This window comes from Somniosus microcephalus, chromosome 13 (assembly GCF_052327205.1).
Source record: "Somniosus microcephalus isolate GS21.2 chromosome 13, FLI_Smic_1.0, whole genome shotgun sequence".
In the NCBI taxonomy this organism is placed as follows: domain Eukaryota; kingdom Metazoa; phylum Chordata; class Chondrichthyes; order Squaliformes; family Somniosidae; genus Somniosus; species Somniosus microcephalus.
The window spans coordinates 198,167,683-198,188,759 of NC_140999.1; the positions used below are offsets into that span (position 1 = coordinate 198,167,683).

At 47.1% G+C, this 21,077-nt stretch overlaps 1 protein-coding gene across 4 annotated transcripts in view; it reads right to left on the reverse strand.

The window, feature by feature from the left end:
• LOC147108967 (short transient receptor potential channel 4-associated protein-like) overlaps positions 1-21,077 on the reverse strand; it is a 102,060-nt gene that overhangs the window by 44,312 nt on the left and 36,671 nt on the right. For all 4 annotated transcript variants that reach the window (XM_086005964.1, XM_086005963.1, XM_086005962.1 and 1 more), the window contains exons 6-10: positions 17,893-18,021; positions 14,912-15,113; positions 14,205-14,396; positions 12,315-12,457; positions 6,728-6,856 (exon numbers count right to left, since the gene is read on the reverse strand). In XM_086005964.1, coding sequence (XP_085862090.1) covers positions 6,728-6,856; positions 12,315-12,457; positions 14,205-14,396; positions 14,912-15,113; positions 17,893-18,021 — 795 coding nt within the window. The remainder of the gene's footprint in view (positions 1-6,727; positions 6,857-12,314; positions 12,458-14,204; positions 14,397-14,911; positions 15,114-17,892; positions 18,022-21,077) is intronic.

Genomic DNA, 21,077 nt, shown 5'->3' on the forward strand with positions numbered 1-21,077 from the left:
AGCCCAGGGAACCCTGGATGTCAAGGGATATACAAGAATGGATTACGGAAAAAAGGGAGGCTTTTGGCAGATACAAAGGACTAAAAACAGTGGAAGCCCTAGAGGAGTATAGAAAGTGCAGGGGGGCACTTAAAAAAGAAATTAGGAGAGCAAAGAGGGGGCATGAAAAAACACTGGCGGGCAAAATAAAGGAAAATCCCAAGGTGTTTTATAAGTATATTAAGGGCAAGAGGATAACCAGGGAAAGAGTAGGGCCCATTAGGGACCAAAGTGGCAATCTGTGTGTAGAGCTGGAAGATGTGGGTGAGGTTTAAATTGAATATTTTGCATCTGTGTTCACTATGGAGAAGGACGATGTAGGCATAGAAATCAGGCAGGGGGATTGTGATATACTTGGACAAATTAGTTTTGAGAGGGAGGAGGTACTAGCGGTTTTAGCGGGCTTAAAAGTGGATAAATCCCCAGGCCCAGATGAGATGTACCCCAGGCTGCTGTGTGAGGCAAGGGAGGAGATTGCATGGGCTCTGACACAAATTTTCAGAACCTCTCTGGCAACAGGGGAGGTGCCAGAGGACTGGAGGACAGCTAAAGTAGTACCATTATTCAAGAAGGGTAGTAGGGATAAACCAGGGAATTACAGGCCAGTGAGCTTAACATCAGTGGTAGGGAAATTATTGGAAAAAATTCTGAGGGATAGAATTAGTCTCCACTTGGAGAGGCAAGAATTAATCAAGGATAGTCAGCATGGCTTTGTCAGGGGGAGATCATGTCTAACCAATTTGATTGAACTTTGAGAGGGGGTGACTAAGTGTGTGGATGAGGGTACTGCAGTTGATGGAGTCTGCATGGACTTCAGTCAGGCTTTTGACAAAGTCCCACATGGGAGACTGGTCAAGAAGGTAAGAGCCCATGCGATCCAGGGCAATTTGGCACATTAGATCCAAAATTAGCTTAGTGGCAGGAGGCAGAGGGTGATGGTCGAAGGTTGTTTTTGTGACTGGAAGCCTGTGTCCAGTGGTGTACCGCAGGGATTGGTGCTGGGTCCTTTGCTGTTTATAGTGTACATTAATGATTTAGATAGGAATGTAGGAGGTATGATCAGTAAGTTCGCAGATGACATGAAAATTGGTGGAGTGGTAAATAGCAAGGAGGGAAGCCTCAGTCTACAGGATGATATAGATGGGTTGGTTAGATGGGCAGAACAGTGGCAAATGGAATTTAACCCTGAAAAGTGTGAGGTGGTGCATTTTGGGAGGACTAACAAGGCAAGGGAATACACAATGAATGGTAGGACCCTAGGAACGACAGAGGACCAGAGGGACCTCAGTGTGCATGTACATACATCCCTGAAGGCAGCAGGACAGGTAGATAAGGTGGTTAAAAAGGCATATGGGATACTTGCCTTCATTAGCCGAGGTATAGAATATAAGAGCAGGGAGGTTATGATGGAGCTGTACAAAACGCTAGTTAGGCCACATCTGGAATACTGTGTGCAGTTCTGGTTGCCACACTATAGGAAGGATGTGATTGCATTGGAGAGGGTGCAGAGGAAATTCACCAGGATGTTCCCTGGGCTGGAGCGCTTCAGCTATGAAGAGAGACTGGACAGGCTGGGGTTGTTTTCCTTAGAGCAGAGAAAGCTGAGGGGGGACCTGATTGAGGTGTACAAAATTATGAGGGGTGTAGATAGAAAGGAACTTTTCCCCTTAGTAGAGGGGTCAATAACCAGGGGGCATAGTTTAACATAAGAACATAAGAAGTAGGAGCAGGAGTAGGCCATACGGCCCCTCGGGCCTGCTCCGCCATTCAATAGGATCATGGCTGATCCGAATCTAGACTCAAGTCCACTTCCCTGCCCTCTCCCCGGAACCCCTAATTCCCTTATCTGCTAGGAAACTGTCTATCTCCGTTTTAAATGTATTTAATGTTGCAGCTTCCACAGCTCTCTGGGGTAGCAAATTCCATAGATTTACTACCCTCTGAGTGAAGAAGTTTCTCCTTATCTCAGTTTTGAAAGGGCAGCCCCTTATTCTAAGATTATGCCCCCTAGTTCTAGTCTCACCCATCAGTGGAAACATCCTCACCGCATCCACCCGATCAAGCCCCCCCACAATCTTATATGTTTCGATAAGATCGCCTCTCATTCTTCTGAACTCCAATGAGTAGAGTCCCAACCTACTCAACCTTTCCTCATACGTCAACCCCCTCATCTCCGGAATCAACCGAGTGAACCTTCTCTGAACCGCCTCGAGAGCAAGTATATCTTTTCTTAAATATGGAAACCAAAACTGCACGCAGTATTCCAGGTGTGGCCTCACCAATACCCTGTATAACTGCAGCAAGACTTCCCTGTTTTTGTACTCCATCCCCCTTGCAATAAAAGCCAAGATTCCATTGGCCTTCCTGATCACCTGCTGCACCTGCATACTAACTTTTTGTGTTTCATGTACCAGGACCCCCAGATCCCTTTGTACTGTAGCACTTTGCAGTTTCTCTCCATTTAGATAATAACTTGCTCTTTGATTTTTTCTGCCAAAGTGCATAACCTCACACTTTCCAACATTATATTGCATCTGCCAAATCTCTGCCCACTCACTTAGCCTGTCTATGTCCTTTTGCAGGTTTTTTATGTCCTCCTCACTCACTGCTTTCCCTCCCATCTTTGTATCGTCGGCAAACTTGGATATGTTGCACTCGGTCCCTTCCTCCAAATCGTTAATATAGATTGTAAAGAGTTGGGGTCCTAGCACTGACCCCTGCGGAACACCACTAGTTACTGATTGCCAGCCCGAGAACGAACCATTTATCCCAACTCTTTGTTTTCTGTTAGATAGCCAATCTTCCATCCATGCAAGTATATTACCCCCAATCCCGTGATTTTTTATCTTGATCAGTAATCTTTTGTGTGGAACCTTGTCAAATGCCTTTTGGAAGTCCAAATACTCTACATCCACTGGTTCCCCTTTATCCACCCTGTATGTTACATCCTCAAAGAATTCGAGCAAATTTGTCAAACATGACTTCCCCTTCATAAAACCATGCTGACTCTGTCCTATTAAATTAAGTTTATCCAAATGCTCTGTTACTGTTTCCTTAATAATGGACTCCAACATTTTGCCAACCACAGATGTTAGGCTAACTGGTCTATAGTTTCCAGCTTTTTGTCTACTTCCCTTCTTAAATAAGGGTGTTACATTAGCAGTTTTCCAATCTGCCGGGACCTTTCCTGAGTCCAGGGAGTTCTGGAAAATAATCACCAATGCATCCACAATCCCTACCGCCACTTCTCTCAAGACCCTAGGATGTAGGCCATCAGGTCCGGGGGATTTATCCGCCTTAAGCCCCATTATTTTACTGAGTACCATCTCCTTAGTGGTTTTAATCATGTTTAGCTCCTCCCCCCCCCATTGCCCCCTGTTTGTCCAGTGTTGGGATATTTTTAGTGTCCTCTACTGTAAAGACTGATACAAAATATTTGTTCAGCATCTTTGCCATCTCCATGTTCCCCACCACTAGTTTCCCGGTCCCATCCTCTAAGGGACCAACGTTCACTTTAGCCACCCTTTTTCTTTTTATATAGCTGTAGAAACTCTTGCTATCTGTTTTTATATTTTTTGCTAGTTTACTTTCATAATCAATCTTTTAGTTATTGTTTGCTGGCTTTTAAATGCTTCCCAATCTTCTATCCTCCCACTAGATTTGGCTACTTTATATGCCCTTGTTTTCAGTCGGATACTATCCTTTATTACTTTACTAAGCCACGGATGGCTGTCTTTTCTTTTACTCCCCTTTTTCCTCAGTGGAATATATTTATCTTGAAAGATGTGAAATATCTCCTTGAATGTAGACCACTGCTCTTGTACCATTTTACACTTTAATCTGTTTTCCCAGTCCACTTTAGTCAATTCTACTCTCATACCTTCATAGTCTCCTTTATTTAAGCTCAGTACGCTGGTTTGAGATCCAACTCTCTCATCCTCAAACTGAATTTGGAATTCAACCATATTATGGTCACTCATTCCAAGGGGATCCTTTACTAGGACATTTTTTATTAATCCTGTTTCATTACACAGGACCAGATCTAAGATTGCCTGCCCCCTGGTTGGTTCAGTTACATACTGCTCAAGGAACCCGTCCCTAATACACTCTATGAACTCTTCCTCAGGGCTGCCATGCCCAATTGGATTAGTCCAGTCAATATGAAAGTTAAAATCCCCCATGATTATAGCTGTTCCCTTATTACAAGCCCCAACTATTTCCTGATTTATACTCCGACCAACAGAGTTGCAACTGTTAGGAGGCCTATAGATTACGCCCACTAGTGACTTTTTCCCCTTATTATTCCTTATCTCCACCCAAACTGTTTCACTATCCTGATCCTTTGACCCAATATCATTTCTGACTATTGCAGTGATTCCATCCTTGATTAACATAGCAACCCCACCTCCCTTTCCTTCCTGTCTGTCCTTCCTAAATGTCAAATACCCTTGTATGTTTAGTTCCCAGTCATGATTATCTTGCAGCCATGTTTCTGTAATGGCCACCAGATCATACCCATGTGTAGTTATTTGTACCGTCAACTCGTCAATTTTGTTACGAATGCTGCGTGCATTCAGATAAAGAACTTTCAAATATGTTTTCTGACAATTTATTCCTGCTTTTACCACTTTACCTTTATCATTATACATTCTGTCCCTTCCTGACACGCTCTGGTTTTTAATTCCCCCACTGCTACCTTGCTCTATTGCCTTCTCCGTTGTCATTTTTATTTTTCGCTCTCTTAAAACCTCCCCCCCACTAATTAGTTTAAAGCCCTCTCTACAGCCCTAGTTATTCGATTCACCAGGAATCTAGTCCCAGCACTGGCCAAGTGAAGTCCGTCCCGACGGAACAGCTCTCTCCTGCCCCAGTACTGATGCCAGTGTCCCAGGAAGCAAAACCCATTTCTCCCACACCAGTCTTTGAGCCACGCATTTAACTCTCTAATTTTATTTACCCTAGCCAAATTTGCACGTGGCTCAGGTAGTAATCCAGAGATTATTACCCTTGTGGTTCTGCTTTTTAGTTTGGCCCCTAGCTGCTCAAACTCCCTCAGCAGAACCTCCTTCGTTGTCCTATCTATGTCGTTGGTACCAACATGGACCCCTCCCACTCCAAGTTTCGCTCCAGCCCAGAGGAGATGTCCTTAACCCTGGCACCGGGCAGGCAACACAGCCTTCGGGACTCTCGCTCTCGGCTGCAAAGAACTCTATCTATCCCCCTAACGATACTATCCCCTACCACTACAACATTTCTTTTAACTCCCCCCACTTGAATGGCCCCCCGCTCCACGGTGCTGTGGCCAGGTTGCTCATCCTCCCCGCAGTCCCCGTTCCCATCCTCACAGGGAGTAAGAGCCTCAAACCTGTTGGACAAGAGCAAGGGCTGCGGCTCCTCCAACACTATCTCCTGGATCCCCGTACCTGCCTCACTTCTAGTCACACCATCCTGACCCTGGCCACGGACTACATCTGAATTAATTAATCTAATTGGTGTGACTACCTCCTGATACACAGAGTCCAGGTAACTCTCCCCCTCCCTGATGTGTCTCAGTGTTTGAAGCTCGGACTCCATCTCATCAACACGGAGCCAGAATTCCTCGAGCAGCCAACACTTACTGCAAATGTAATCACTGTGAGCATCAATGGTGTCCACCAGCTCCCACATATTGCAGCAGCAACACATCACCTGATCTCCCATTCTGTGTAATTAATTAAATTTTTATTTTTAAATACCCTCTGCCCCGATTCTAGATGATGAATATCGCACCTTAGAAACTTTAAACCACAGAGTTTAAGCTTAAAAAAGAGAGAATTACTTACCAACCAATCACTTACCCGCTTTCTGGTGACGTCACACTTGGATTACTTTTTACCTCTCTCCTTCCCTCCGAGTTCCGAGTTCGGAGACTGGTAGGCCTTACCTGGTCTCTGGGGCCTTTTATAGCCCCGCTCTGCCGCTCGAGATTCCCGCCGACGCTGTGAGGCCTTACCTGGTCTCTGGGGCCTTTTATAGCCCCGCTCTGCCGCTCGAGATTCCCACCGACACTGTGAGGCCTTACCTGGTCTCTGAGGCCTTTTATAGCCCCGCTCTGCCGCTCGAGATTCCCGCCGACGCTGTGAGGCCTTACCTGGTCTCTGGGGCCTTTTATAGCCCCGCTCTGCCGCTCGAGATTCCCGCCGACGCTGTCAAGGTAAGGGGCAGGAGGTTTAGAGGGGATTTGAGGAAAAACTTTTTCACCCAGAGGGTGGTTGGAATCCGGAACTCACTGCTTGAAAGGGTGGTAGAGGCAGGAACCCTCACAACATTCAAGAAGCATTTAGATGACCACTTGAAACGCCACAGCATACAAGGCTACGGACCAAGTACTGGAAAATGGGATTAGAATAGACAGGGCTTGATGGCCAGCGTGGACACAATGGGCCGAAGGGCCTCTTTCTGTGCTGTTTAAATCTATGACTCTATGAGCACAGCCAGGGATCTACCCATGAACTCACTGATCAGTGATCATCAGGGCAAGTGATCAGGCACACAACAACCCAACATGCCCAGTAAATTTCTGGAATTTGTGACCAGAGCATCGAAAGTTTGCATATTAAAAAATATCAGAGAGTGGGACTGGCAGTTTCTGAGGGATGATAAATCAACTCCTGCAAGCAGCCATTTTGCCCAGCAGTTTCATACTCACTGGACTGCAGTCGCAGATTTGGTTCTGTCCGTGCAGCACGTGATTAGTAGAATGCTTCCTCCATATCAGTTTGTCAAACAGATTATTCAGTCCAGGGATAAGTCGAAATTCTGCCAACATCTTGTGAACCTGAAAAAAACCAACATAGAAATAACTTCCAACGGCTGGTCTCCGGCTTAGTGAACAGCCCATCCTGCGGTGCGCAGAGACAGAGCGGGAGGGTTTCGGGGTCAATTCCCACCAAGGTGCCATATTATAACATGGAAACTAAGAGGTTTCCAAGAAAATTTGGTTGTCTGAATTTTTTCAGTTTCCAATATTTAATGAAAAACTTAACGTTTAGATAATAAGCAAAGGAAATTAGCATCTTGGCCACGGACTTTGCAGAGTTAATCTCAATCAGTGCGACAGCGGGTACCATAAGTTGCCTCAGCATCCTCAGGCTAGGAATAAGGAAGCAGACCAGTGTTCCCACTCGATTGCCATCGAGCCAGGTGCTGACAAATGCTCGTGTGGACGGAGCACGAAGATCAAGTTGAGCCGCGGAGTCTCTTTCACTGAAGGTCTGGAACACACTCACACTCTCCAACCTTAGAATAGCTACGGAGCAGGGGCTGGTGGTGGCTGTGGAACTGGGCTCAAGTGTGAATCAGTATTGGGAGTAACATTGGTGAGTCAGGGAAACCAGTAGCAGGAGTAATCACTTCCTCAAATTAAATTCTGTTCATTTCACACTAAACTAAAATGGTGAGTCACAGATATATCAGCCAGTTAAACAGATGCATTCTCCAATCAATCACAGTGGACAGAACATTACAACTATTTAGCGGCAGCAACCTGCTTGTTCTTTGTGATAAACACATGAGCAATTGAACAAACGTGTTAAATTAACAGACTGGTCACTTCTAGGTTTCTGTTCCTTGACCAAAAAAGCAACAGGGGTTCTCTGAGCATGCAGGAGATCCAGTACTGGAACCGCAATAGCCTAGACAATCCTATGATATTGAATGTATTCAATATTCAGGAAGGACAGGCAAAAAGGAAAAGGCGGTGGGGTAGCATTGCTGGTTAAAGAGATCAACATAATAGTAAGGAAGGATATCAGCTCTGATTATGTGGAATCTGTATGGGTAGAGCTGAGAAATACCATGGGGCAGAAAACGTTAGTGGGAGTTGTATACAGACCCCCAAATAGTAATGCTGAGGTTGGGGATGGCATTAAACGGGAAATTAGAGATGCCTGCAATAAGGGCATAGCAGTTATCATGGGTGACTTTAATCTACAAAAAGATTGGTCTAACCAAATTGGTAACAATACTGTGGAAGAGGAATTCCTAGAGTGTATACGGGATGGTTTCCTGGTCCAATATGTCTAGGAACCAACTCGAGATCAGGCCATCTTAGACTGGGTATTATGTAATGAGAAAGGATTAATTAGCAATCTTGTTGTGCAAGGCCCCTTGGGGAGGAGCGATCATTACATGATAGAATTCTTCATTAATATGGAGAGTGAAGTAGTTGATTCAGAGACTTGGGTGCTGAATTTAAATAAAGGAAACTACGATGGTATGAGGCGCGAGTTGGCTAGGATGGATTGGGGAATGGTACTCAAAGGGTTGACAGTGAATAGGCAATGGCAAACATTTAAAGATCGCGTGGATGAACTACAGAATTTGTTCATCCCTGTTTGGCATAAACATAAAACAAAAAAGGTGACTCAACATTGGCTAACAAGTGAAATTAGGGACAGCATAAGATCCAAGGGGAGGACACATAAATTGGCCAGAAAAAGCAGCAAACCTGAGGATTGGGAGCAGTTTAGGATTCAGCAAAGGAGGACAAAGGGATTAATTAAGAGGGGGAAATAGAGTATGAGAGTAAGCTTGCAGGGAACATAAAAACTGACTGTAAAAGCTTCTATAGATATGTGAAGAGAAAAAGATTGGTAAAGTCAAGCGTAGGTCCTTTGCAGTCAGATTCAGGGGAATTTATAATGGGGAACAAAGACATGGCAGACCAATTAAATACATACTTTGGTTCTGTCTTCCCAAAGGAGGACACAAATAACCTCCCAGAGATGTAGGGGAACATAGGGTCTAATGAGAGGGAGGAACTGAAAGAAATCAGTATTTGTAGGGAAATTGACGGGATTGAAGGCCGATAAATCCCCAGGGCCTGATAATCTACATCCTAGGGTACTCAAGTAAGTGGCCCTAGAACTAGTAGATGCATTGCTGGTCATCTTCCAAAATTCTATAGACTCGAACAGTTCCCATGGATTGGAGAGTAGCTAATGTTACCCCACTATTCAAAAAAGGTGGTAAAGAGAAAACAGGAATTATAGACCGGTAAGCCTGACATCGGTAGTGGGGAAAATGCTAGAGTCCATTATAAAAGATGTAATAGCACAGCACTTGGAAAACAGTGACAGGATCAGACAAAGTCAACATGGATTTACAAAAGGTAAATCATACTTGACTAATCTACTGGAATTTTTTGAGGATGTAACTGGTAAAATAGGTAAGAGAGAACCAGTGGATGTGGTGTATTTGGACTTTCAGAAGGCTTTCGATAACATCCCGCATAAGAGATTAGCGTGTAAAGTTAAGGCACATGGGATTGGGGGCAAGGTACTGACTTGGATAGAGAACTGGTTGGCAGACAGGAAGCAAAGAGTTGGAATAAACAGGTGTTTTTCCGAGTGGCAAGCAGTGACTAGTGGGGTACCGCAGGGATCAGTCCTAGGACCCCAGCTATTCACAATATATATTAATGATCTAGACGAGGGAACTAGATGTAATATCTCCAAGTTTGCAGACGACACAAAGCTGGGTGGGCGTGTGTGCTGTGAGGAGAATGCCGAGAAACTCCAGCATGATTTGGACAGGTTGGGTGTTTGGGCAGGTGCATGGCAGATGCAGTATAACGTGGATAAATGCGAGGTTATCCACTTTGGTGACAAAAACAGGAAGGCAGATTATTATCTGAACGGCAATAGATTGGGAGAAGGGGAAGTGCAACGAGACCTGGGTGTCCTTGTACACCAGTCGCTGAAGGTAAGCATGCAGGTGCAGCAGGCAGTTAAGAAGGCAAATGGTATGTTGGCCTTCATAGCAAGAGGGTTCGAGTACAGGAACAAGGATGTCTTGCTGCAGTTGTACAGGGCCTTGGTGAGACCACACCTTGAGTATTGTGTGCAGTTTTGGTCGCCTTATCTGAGGAAGGATGTTCTTGCCATGGAGGGAGTGCAGCGAAGATTCACCAGACTGATACCTGGGATGGCAGGAATGACGTATGAGGAGAGATTGGGTCGATTGGGCTTATACTCGCTGGAGCTTAAAAGAATGAGAGGGGATCTCATCGAAACTTATAAAATTCCACCAGGACTAGACAGACTAGATGCAGGAAGGATGTTCCCGATGGCAGGGAGTCCAGAACCAGGGGTCATAGTCTAAGGGGTAAGCCAAATAGGATTGAGATGAGGAGGAATTTCTTCACCCAGAGTGGTGAACCTGTGGAATTCTCTATCACAGAAGACAGTTGAGGCCAATTTATTAAATATATTCAAGAAGGAGTTAGATATATTTCTTAAGGCTAAGGGGATCAAGGGATATGGGGGGGAAGCAGGGACAGGGTACTGAATTTGGATGATCAGCCATGATCGCACTGAATGGTGGAGCAGGCTCGAGGGGCCAAATGGGCTACTCCTGCTCTTATCTTCTATGTTTCTATGGTCCAGAAATTCGGGTCTCCACGGGTGAGTACGCACGGGGTACTCACCCGTAGGCCCAATGGAAGTGCCAGTTCCGTGCATGCACTGCGCATGCGCGGGAAACTGGCACTTCCGTTCCCCTGAAAGGGGTTCAGAAGTCGAACACGTGCGCAGGAGAGGTGGCGCGTGCGCATCGAACTTATGTTTTTTTTGCAGGTTTTCCCGGGAGTGTAAGTCTCCAGAAGTTAGACATGTAAAAAGCAGTCGCAAGACCTGCTTTTTACAAGGTAAGTGGTGAATTTTAAGCTTTAAGTTCCTCGGAGTCCACATCACAGAAGACCTCTCCTGGTCCCTCAATGCCTCCTCTCTGGTGAAGAAGGCCCAGCAGCGCCTATATTTCCTAAGGAGGCTGAAGGGATGTAACCTGTCACCCCTGATCCTCTCTAACTTTTACCGCTGCACAATAGAGAGCATCCTGACGAACTGTATCACAGTATGGTATAGCAGCTGTAGCTACTATGACCGGAAAGCCCTGCAGCGGGTAGTCAAAACTGCCCAACGCATTACCGGCACCCGGCTACCGACCATAGAGCACATATACCAGAAACGCTGTTTACAGAGGTCACGGTCCATCATCAAAGACCCTACCCACCCCAGCCACAGTCTGTTCGCCCTCCTGCCATCTGGGAGACGCTACAGATGCATTTGCACCCGTACAACCAGATTTAGGAACAGCTTCTTTCCCAGGGCTGTCATCCTACTGAACTCCACAAATAAACTCTAAATCCTGCACATCTGCCAATGCACTTTATTATGGTTATGTTTATGTTAAATGTATTACAAGCCAAATGTATGTTGAATGTTTAAATGTCTTAATCTAAATGTACACTCTCGGGAGCCGCAAGCCTACATTTTGTTGTACTGCACTTGTGCACTAACAATGACAATAAAGTTGATTATTATTATTAATTAAAATTAAAACATTTTTTCCACAGGTTTATTATTTTTAAATACTTTAAAGAAAGGTAAGTTTATTTTTAGCCCCGTTAGAAAATAATTTTTTTTCCCAAAAATTTTAACTGTTTAAAATAGTTATTTCATGTAATTTATAGTTTATTTTAAAAATGTGATTTAAAAAAAATTTATTTGAAGATTTAGTGATTTTTGGGGCTTATGGTATTTATAGGTTTGATACCTGTCAAACTTATGAATGAAGCATTCCCTGCTACCATTGGCTCTCCATGGCCCACGTGATCCCAGGGGACGCATCGAACTAACTGCGCCCTGGGATACGCAAGCACTGCGCGCCGGCAGTTGGAAGAGGCCCAGGATCGCAATTCCACGGGGGCCCACAGCACAACGGTCGGCACGCAAGATAAGTGCAGGTCGGGGGCTTGCACCCGCGGGAAGCCTCTGACCCGAATTTCTGGGCCCATGTTTCTATGATCTGGTGAAATCTCCAAATCTAACACTTGACACCTCTAAAATGCTTCATGGTTCTCCTAATATGGGAAAGCTTGAGGCATAAAGTGAGCGATGGCATTTCACCACTGTACAGAACACAACAACTTTCTGTAGTGCTGCTATCGCCCTTTTAGAAACTGGGATCAGGTAGCAACATTAAAGCAGGCTACAAGCATAGCACATACCAAGACCCAGTACCCGCTCACAACGGCAGTGTTTCTCAACTTGGTTAAGCCATCAACAAATGGGCCAATATTTTGGAAAGGCCAGTGTCTCTAGTTCAAGGTTGAAAGAAGGAGTAAGAATATGCTGGAGGACCTGCTGGGAAGTGCGACTAGTTCTCAAAGGGAAAGACCCAGAGACACAAAGGTTACAAGTTCTGATGAAATCTGCCTTGAGTCTGTCACCAACCTGGTTCCGCTGCCTTCCCATCAGCAGTACACACAACACGTACAACACTTCCACTTTGTACATGATCTCGTGCATGATCTTCATGGACTGTGGGAGCCGGCTCCTCAGCTGGCTGGCGGCCAGCACACTCTCATCTGCAGACTCTGAATGTAGAAAGGGAAGAAGTTTAAATACATCCTCTCAGTCTACATTCAACAGCTACTTAAATTGCTTTCCAGGCCTGTGGAATATGCTGCTGCAGTTTTAAGTTGCTAATGTTCAACTTTGCTCTTTGTTCCTCCAAAGTGCCAAACGGACTGTCCTAGCAACACGTTATCCTCCCTGCATCCCTGAAGGCTTCCAAACACCACCTATCCCAACTGCTTTACCCAGTACCTCAAAACTAAGACACCTCTTCATCCTCAATGCACAAGTTATTTTAAAACACAAGATTGGCATCACCCGACCACTACTACTTGAGTGACCTGGTCTTCTCTCCTATTCTTTTCAACCTTACTGGTGTTGTGTGCTATGGGCTAGACCCTTCATCCAGGTTTCTCAATGGGCCCTACATAAAATCGTAATCTATTTCAATTAGTTCACTCGATTAATGAACCGAGACACCTCAGGGTGCACAGAATCATAGAATCTTACAGCACAGGAGGAGGTCATTCGGCCCGTTGTGCCTGTGCCGGCTCTTTGAGAGTGCTGTCCGATTTAAGTCCCACATCCCAGGTTTTTCCCCATAGCCCTGCAAATTATTCCTCTTCAAGTACATGTCCAATTGCCTTTTTAAAGTTCCTATGGACTCTGCTTACGCCCCCCTTTCAGGTAGTGAGTTCCAGATCTTAACAACCCTCTGAAAAAATTTATCCTCATTTCCCCTCTAGCTCTTTTGCCAATTATTTTAAATCAATGACCTCTGGTTACCAACCCACTTGCCAGAAGAAACCGTCTCTCCCTACTTGCTCTATCAAAACCCCTCATAATTTTGGACACCTCTATTAGGTCTCCCCTTAACCTTCTCTGCTCCAAGGAGAATAATCCCAGCTTCTCCAATCTCGCCACAAAACTGAACTCCCTCATCCCTGGTACTGTAACATCTATCTCATTGTCCTGAAGGGTATGACTCCCCACTGGGGGTTGATTTTCTGAAGCCTCCAATACCAGCGTGTTCATGTCCACATCACTGTGCAATATCCAATGAAATTATAAATTTTTAATCACCTCTGAAGTTACGCACAGGCCAGAATCTAAATTTGTATAATTTAGGTGCACAGAAGGTTGATGGGTAATTATCACCTTCAACAGAAATAATGTTTTAGATAAATATAACTGAAAGGCCCATAGCATCACCAAGGTTGAAAATGTAGGAGAGAAGAGATTTAAAAAGTGACATCAAGGAGGAATGGTTAGTTGATGCCAGGCATGTTTTGAAAAAAAAAAGTTCTCATCCTTGTTTTCAAATCCCTCCATGGCCTCACCCCTCCTTATCTCTAATCTCCTCCAGCCCTCCGCCTCTCCACTTCTCTTTCCTCTTTTAAGACACTCCTTAAAACCTACCTCTTTGGCCAAGCTTTTGGACATCTGCCCTAATATCTCATTATATGGTTCGGTGTCAAATTATTTTTTGATAAAACTCCTGTGAAGTGCCTTGGGATGTTTTATCATGTTAAAGGAGCTGTATAAATTGTTGTTGTTGCAGGTGAAAGTGAAGGGAGAGTAGCAAACTAACTCTAGAATGTGTCAAATACAACAATGCAGGATTATCAAATTTAATTTCCCCCCTTTTCCCACTCCCAGGCTAAATTAAGTGACCATTTTGGATCACAATCAGAAGTTATTAATATCTTGGCCCTTGCACAAGTCAGCATCGGAAACCGGGTGTACTCGAGGAATAGTGCGAGGTACCTGTGCTACTGCTTTGGTCAGCTTCCTCGGTGGCCATGTGCATTAAGGCGTCAAGAACCAGTGCGTTGTCCAGCCATGCATACCACTCCTCCAACTCCTGCAAGAAGTTTGATGTGCCCGTTGTCTCAGAGACCTTCCGTGTTGCCAGTTTACACAATCGTTCAATGAATCCAGGAATATTTAAAAGGGTGACTGAGTTGGGATTAAAAGAGATCATACTTCAGTGCCGGAGCTACAGTTCTCCTGGGTGCAGTGTATTTTGCATGTTACGAATAAAGTAGTGAGCAAGAAAGGGCCAAACAACTCTGCTGCACCCAGGATTCAGCTCTAATAAATATCATGGGCTTCTCGACTGCCATTTTTAAAGAATGTCAACACACAAGTTTAGCATTAGTGCAAAGCAGTTTTGGCATCACAGTGTGTGTAAATCGGGTGTCAAGTCCCGAACTGATTCCAGAACAAAGTAAAGCAAGGCGAACTCCTTCAGGGGAGTTTCATTCCGGATTTTTTTGGTCGGGGGGCGGAGGGAGCAGCGAGGAAGAGAACGAGAGGAAAAAACGCAGAGAAGTAAATTAACTATTGACTCACTCAAAAGAAAAAAAAATACAAGTTCTCGCATTGCATCACTAAAAAAAGAATGCAGCGAGTCCCCAGCCTGCAGATGCAAGCCTCTGGGAAGCAGCTCCAGAAACCCCTTACTTCCTTACCTTGGTTGATTTCAGCACGTGAAGGGCCTGCAGCCTTCTTCTGTTGTGCATTTTTGGCAAGCAGTGTGTGTTTGTCATCATTTCCCGTGTCCAGCTCAGAGATCGTGACCGACAGAATCCGACAGAAATTAGCAAGTTGCTGCTGGTCAAAACTGGCAACCAGGTTTGCAAGATTTGGGATATCCTCCAATTGGATCATCTCCTTGAAAGAAAAAAGGACATTGCAAAATGAGCCTAAAGTAACATTAAGTCCTCCTCACACCTAAAATGTTACGGCACAATACAGAAATAAGGATTGCCCTGAAGGTGTTTTGGAGCAATTTGGACTTCATTTTAGATGTCCAACCACAACAGCATTAAATCAATCATATCGGCATGAAAAAAAAATGAAAAGTCCTCATCACAACCACATCATGATAGTTTGTGATGCAAACCCGCAGCAGAGTTTTGCGTTACCTGCTGTTATTGGAGGGTGGAGGAAGACGGACCAGCTCAGAGAGATTAGAATACAAGTCTGGAGGTGACAAAGGCCGGATGAGGATTTCAGCAGCAGATGGGGTGAGGTAAGGACAGAAGTGAACGCTATTAGAGATGGAAGTAGGTGGTCTTTCTGATGAAGAGGACATGGGGTTGAAAGCTCAGCTTGCGGACGAATACAACACTGCAAATAATCTTGTTCAGTTTGAGACGAGCCGAGGAGGGAGATGGAGCTTGGCACCATCCAAATACAAACGTGCTCCCAGAGCCACTTCTAAACTGTGGCTAGAGGTGAAAGCAAAGTGAAAACAAACAAGGAAGAGAAGGCACTGCTCTCTCCAAAAAGAAACAATATAAAATATAGAAAGTTCAGAGGAGAAGTGAAAAAGAAAATAAGAGGGGCAAAGAGGGGGCATGAGAATAGAATGGCAGCTAACAGAAAAGGTAATCCAAAAGTCTTCTATCGGCACATAAATAGGTGGGGCCAATTAGGGACCAAAAAGGATAAGAATTGATAAAGACAAGGTACTAGAAAGGCTGGCTGCACTTAAAGTAGATAATCACCAGGACTGGATGGGATGCATCCTAGGGTGCTGAGGAAGTGAAGGAAGAAATCGCAGAGGTACTGGCCATAATCTTCCAATCCTCCTTAGAAACAGGGGTGGTGCCAGAGGACTGGAGAATTGTAAATGTTACACCCTTGTTCAAAAAAGGGTGTAAAGATAAACCCAGCAACTACATGCCAGTCAGTTAAACAATAATATGGGACAAAATTAACAGTCACTTGGACAACTGTGGATTAATTAAGGAAAGCCAGCGCGGATTTGTTAAAGGCAAATCGTGTTTAACCAACTTGATCGAATTTTTTTGATGAGGTTAAAGAGAGGGTTGATGAGGGTAATGTGGTTGACGTGGTGTACATGGATTTCCAAAAGGTGTTCGACAAAGTGCCACATAACAGGCTTGCCAGCAAAGTTGAAGCCCATGGAATAAACAGGACAGTGGCAGCATGGATACGAAATTGGCTAAGTGACAGGAAACAGAGAGTTATGGCGAACGGTTGTTTATCGGACTGGAGGAAGGTACACAGTAGTGTTCCCCAGGGGTCAGTACTAGAACCATTGCTTTTCTTGATATATATCAAGGACTTGGATGTGGGTGTACAGGGCACAATTTCAAAATTTGCAGATGACACAAAACTTGGAAGTATAGTGAACAGTGAGGAGAGTGATAGACTTCAAGAGGACATAGACAGGCTAGTGGAATGGCCGGACACGTGGCAGATGAAATTTAATGCAAAAAAGTGTGAAGTGATACATTTTGGTAGAAAGAATGAGGAGAGGACATATAAACTAAAGGGGATGCATGAACAGAGAGACCTCAGGTATATGTGCACAAATTGTTGAAGATGGCAGTTAAAAAAGCTTACGGGATCCTGGGCTTCATGAATAGATGTATAGAGTACAAAAGCGTGGAAATTATGATGAACCTGTATAAAACACTGGTTCAGCCTCAACTGGAGTATTGTGTCCAATTCTAGGCACCTCACTTTAGGAAAGATGTGAAGGCCTTGGAGAGGGTGCAGAAAAGATTTACGAGAATGATTCCAGGGATGAGGGACTTCAGTTATGTGGATAGACTGGAGAAGCTGGGGTTGTTCTCCTTAGATTAGGCTTATATTCGCTGGAGTTTAGAAGAATGAGAGGGGATCTCATTGAAACTTATAAAATTCTAACAGGACTAGACAGACTTGATGGAGGAAGGATGTTCCCGATGGCGGGAGAGCCCAGAACCAGGGGTCACAGGTTAAGGATAAGGGGTAAGCCATTTAGGACTCAGATGAGGAGGAATTTCTTCACCCAGAGAGTGGTGAACCTGTGGAATTCTCTACCACAGAAGGCAGTTGAGGCCAATTCATTAAATATATTCAAGAAGGAGTTAGATATATTTCTTAAGGCTAAAGGGATCAGGGGATATGGGGAGAAAGCAGGGACAGGGTACTGAATTTGGATGTTCAGCCATGATCTCATTAAATGGCGGAGCAGGCTCGAGGGGCCGAATGGCCGACTCCTGCTCCTATCTTCTATGTTTTATGTTTAGAGCAGAGAAGATTGAAGGGCGATTTGATAGAGGTGTTCAAAATCATGAGGGGCCTGGACAGAGTAGATAGAGAGAAACTGTTCCCATTGGAAGAAGGATTGAGAACCAGAGGACACAGATTCAAGGTGATTGGCAAAAGAACTAAAGGCGACATAAGAAAAACTTTTTTACTCAGTGAGTGGTTAGGATCTGGAATGCACTGCCTGAAAGGGTGGTGGAGGCAGACTCAATCACGACTTTCAAAAGGGAGTTGGATAAATACCTGAAAGAAAAACATTTGCAGGGCAGGGGAGTGGGACTAACTGAGGTGCTCTTGCAGGGAGCCAGCACGAGCTCGATGGGCCAAGTGGCCTTCTTCCGTGCTGTAACCATTCGATAAAAGGGTCTGAGAAAGACACACTGACCTTTTTAACTCCCAGGATATCTTCTATAAGTGTAGCAGTTTGCAAAAAGGTCTTTTTATTTGTCATGAGTGTGAAGAGGAACAGCACAAAGTCATTCCGCTCTGAGAGGCGCTTCGTCACTCCATCCGTCTAAAAGTAAGAGAGAACGCTGCATCATCCGAGTGAACAGAACCCTCTGAATATATAAATCACTCGCACCAAATACCCCCAATGGTTAAATCCCTGCCTAAAATTATTTCTGGAGCTGCCCAACTGATCTTAGCTTCTTTTCAACATTTCTCATTTCACCATCTCCCCCCACTCCACTTCACAATACACCGGTAGATGCATCCTGCTGTTTTTCAGCCTTCCCAAACTCAGCCACCCTCCTCCCTCAGAAATTAAGCCCAACTAAAGGAAAATATGCCACTTGCTCCTTCACAGCTTTAGAATGTGCATGAGGGACAAATCATCCCCATTTGTTTAAACCAACCACGACTAACTGTGGCTCATGAGGTCGCCGTCACGTTGTCTCATCACTTCACTACACGACCGTTACATGAAAGCACATACTTACCAACACTGGCTTCCCTTTGTGTAAAATGACAGGAGCATTTTAGATTTCTGGTTCTCCTCTTACTGAGCTCCCCATCCCCACCCAAAGCTACAATCCAGTTCAATAGGTTCATCAAAAAACTGTCAGCCTTGGCTCAGTGGGTAGCATTCTTGCCTCTCAGTCAGAAGGTTGTGTGTTCAGGCCCCACTCCAGAGACTTGAGCACAAATTCTAGGCTGACACTCCAGTGCTGCACTGTCAGAGGGGCAGTAGAGGGAGTGCTGCACTGTCGGAGGGGCAGTACTGAGGGAGCGCCGCACTGTCGGAGGGGCAGTACTGAGGGAGCGCCGCACTGTCGGAGGGGCAGTACTGAGGGAGCGCCGCACTGTCGGAGGGGCAGTACTGAGGGACGCCGCACTGTCAGAGGGGCAGTACTGAGGGAGCGCCGCACTGTCGGAGGGGCAGTACTGAGGGAGCGCTGCACTGTCAGAGGGGCAGTAGAGGGAGTGCCGCACTGTCGGAGGGGCAGTACTGAGGGAGCGCCGCACTGTCGGAGGGGCAGTACTGAGGGAGCGCCGCACTGTCGGAGGGGCAGTACTGAGGGAGCGCCGCACTGTCGGAGGGGCAGTACTGAGGGAGCGCCGCACTGTCGGAGGGGCAGTACTGAGGGAGCGCTGCACTGTCAGAGGGGCAGTAGAGGGAGTGCCGCACTGTCGGAGGGGCAGTACTGAGGGAGCGCCGCACTGTCGGAGGGGCAGTACTGAGGGACGCCGCACTGTCAGAGGGGCAGTACTGAGGGAGCGCCGCACTGTCGGAGGGGCAGTACTGAGGGAGCGCTGCACTGTCAGAGGGGCAGTAGAGGGAGTGCCGCACTGTCGGAGGGGCAGTACTGAGGGAGCGCCGCACTGTCGGAGGGGCAGTACTGAGGGAGCGCCGCACTGTCGGAGGGGCAGTACTGAGGGAGCGCCGCACTGTCGGAGGGGCAGTACTGAGGGAGCGCCGCACTGTCGGAGGGGCAGTACTGAGGGAGCGCCGCACTGTCGGAGGGGCTGTACTGAGGGAGTGCCGCACTGTCGGAGGGTCAGTACTGAGGCAGTGCTGCACTGTCGGAGGGGCAGTACTGAGGGAGCGCCGCACTGTCAGAGGGGCAGTACTGAGGGAGTGCTGCACTGTCAGAGGGGCAGTACTGAGGGAGTGCTGCACTGTCGGAGGGGCAGTACTGAGGGAGCGCCGCACTGTCGGAGGGGCAGTACTGAGGGAGTGCTGCACTGTCGGAGGGGCAGTACTGAGGGAGTGCTGCACTGTCGGAGGGGCAGTACTGAGGGAGCGCCGCACTGTCGGAGGGGCTGTACTGAGGGAGTGCCACACTGTCGGAGGGTCAGTACTGAGGCAGTGCTGCACTATCGGAGGGGCAGTACTGAGGGAGCGCTGCACTGTCAGAGGGGCAGTACTGAGGGAGTGCTGCACTGTCAGAGGGGCAGTACTGAGGGAGTGCTGCACTGTCGGAGGGGCAGTACTGAGGGAGCGCCGCACTGTCGGAGGGGCAGTACTGAGGGAGTGCTGCACTGTCAGAGGGGCAGTACTGAGGGAGTGCTGCACTGTCAGAGGGGCAGTACTGAGGGAGTGCTGCACTGTCGGAGGGGCAGTACTGAGGGAGCACTGCACTGTCGGAGGGGCAGTACTGAGGGAGTGCTGCACTGTCGGAGGGGCAGTACTGAGGGAGCGCCGCACTGTCGGAGGGGCAGTGCTGAGGGAGTGCTGCACTGTCAGAGGGGCAGTACTGAGGGAGTGCTGCACTGTCAGAGGGGCAGTACTGAGGGAGTGCTGCACTGTCGGAGGGGCAGTACTGAGGGAGTGCTGCACTGTCGGAGGGGCAGTACTGAGGGAGCGCCGCACTGTCGGAGGGGCTGTACTGAGGGAGTGCCGCACTGTCGGAGGGTCAGTACTGAGGCAGTGCTGCACTGTCGGAGGGGCAGTACTGAGGGAGCGCTGCACTGTCAGAGGGGCAGTACTGAGGGAGTGCTGCACTGTCAGAGGGGCAGTACTGAGGGAGTGCTGCACTGTCGGAGGGGCAGTACTGAGGGAGCGCCGCACTGTCAGAGGGGCAGTCCTGAGGCAGTGCTGCACTGTCGGAGGGGCAGTACTGAGGGAGTGCTGCACTGTCAGAGGGGCAGTCCTGAGGCAGTGCTGCACTGTCGGAGGGGCAGTACTGAGGGAGCGCTGCACTGTCAGAGGGGCAGTACTGAGGGAGTGCTGCACTGTCAGAGGGGCAGTACTGAGGGAGTGCTGCACTGTCGGAGGGGCAGTACTGAGGGAGCGCCGCACTGTCGGAGGGGCAGTACTGAGGGAGTGCTGCACTGTCAGAGGGGCAGTACTGAGGGAGTGCTGCACTGTCAGAGGGGCAGTACTGAGGGAGTGCTGCACTGTCGGAGGGGCAGTACTGAGGGAGCACTGCACTGTCGGAGGGGCAGTACTGAGGGAGTGCTGCACTGTCGGAGGGGCAGTACTGAGGGAGCGCCGCACTGTCGGAGGGGCAGTGCTGAGGGAGTGCTGCACTGTCAGAGGGGCAGTACTGAGGGAGTGCTGCACTGTCGGAGGGGCAGTACTGAGGGAGTGCTGCACTGTCGGAGGGGCAGTACTGAGGGAGCGCC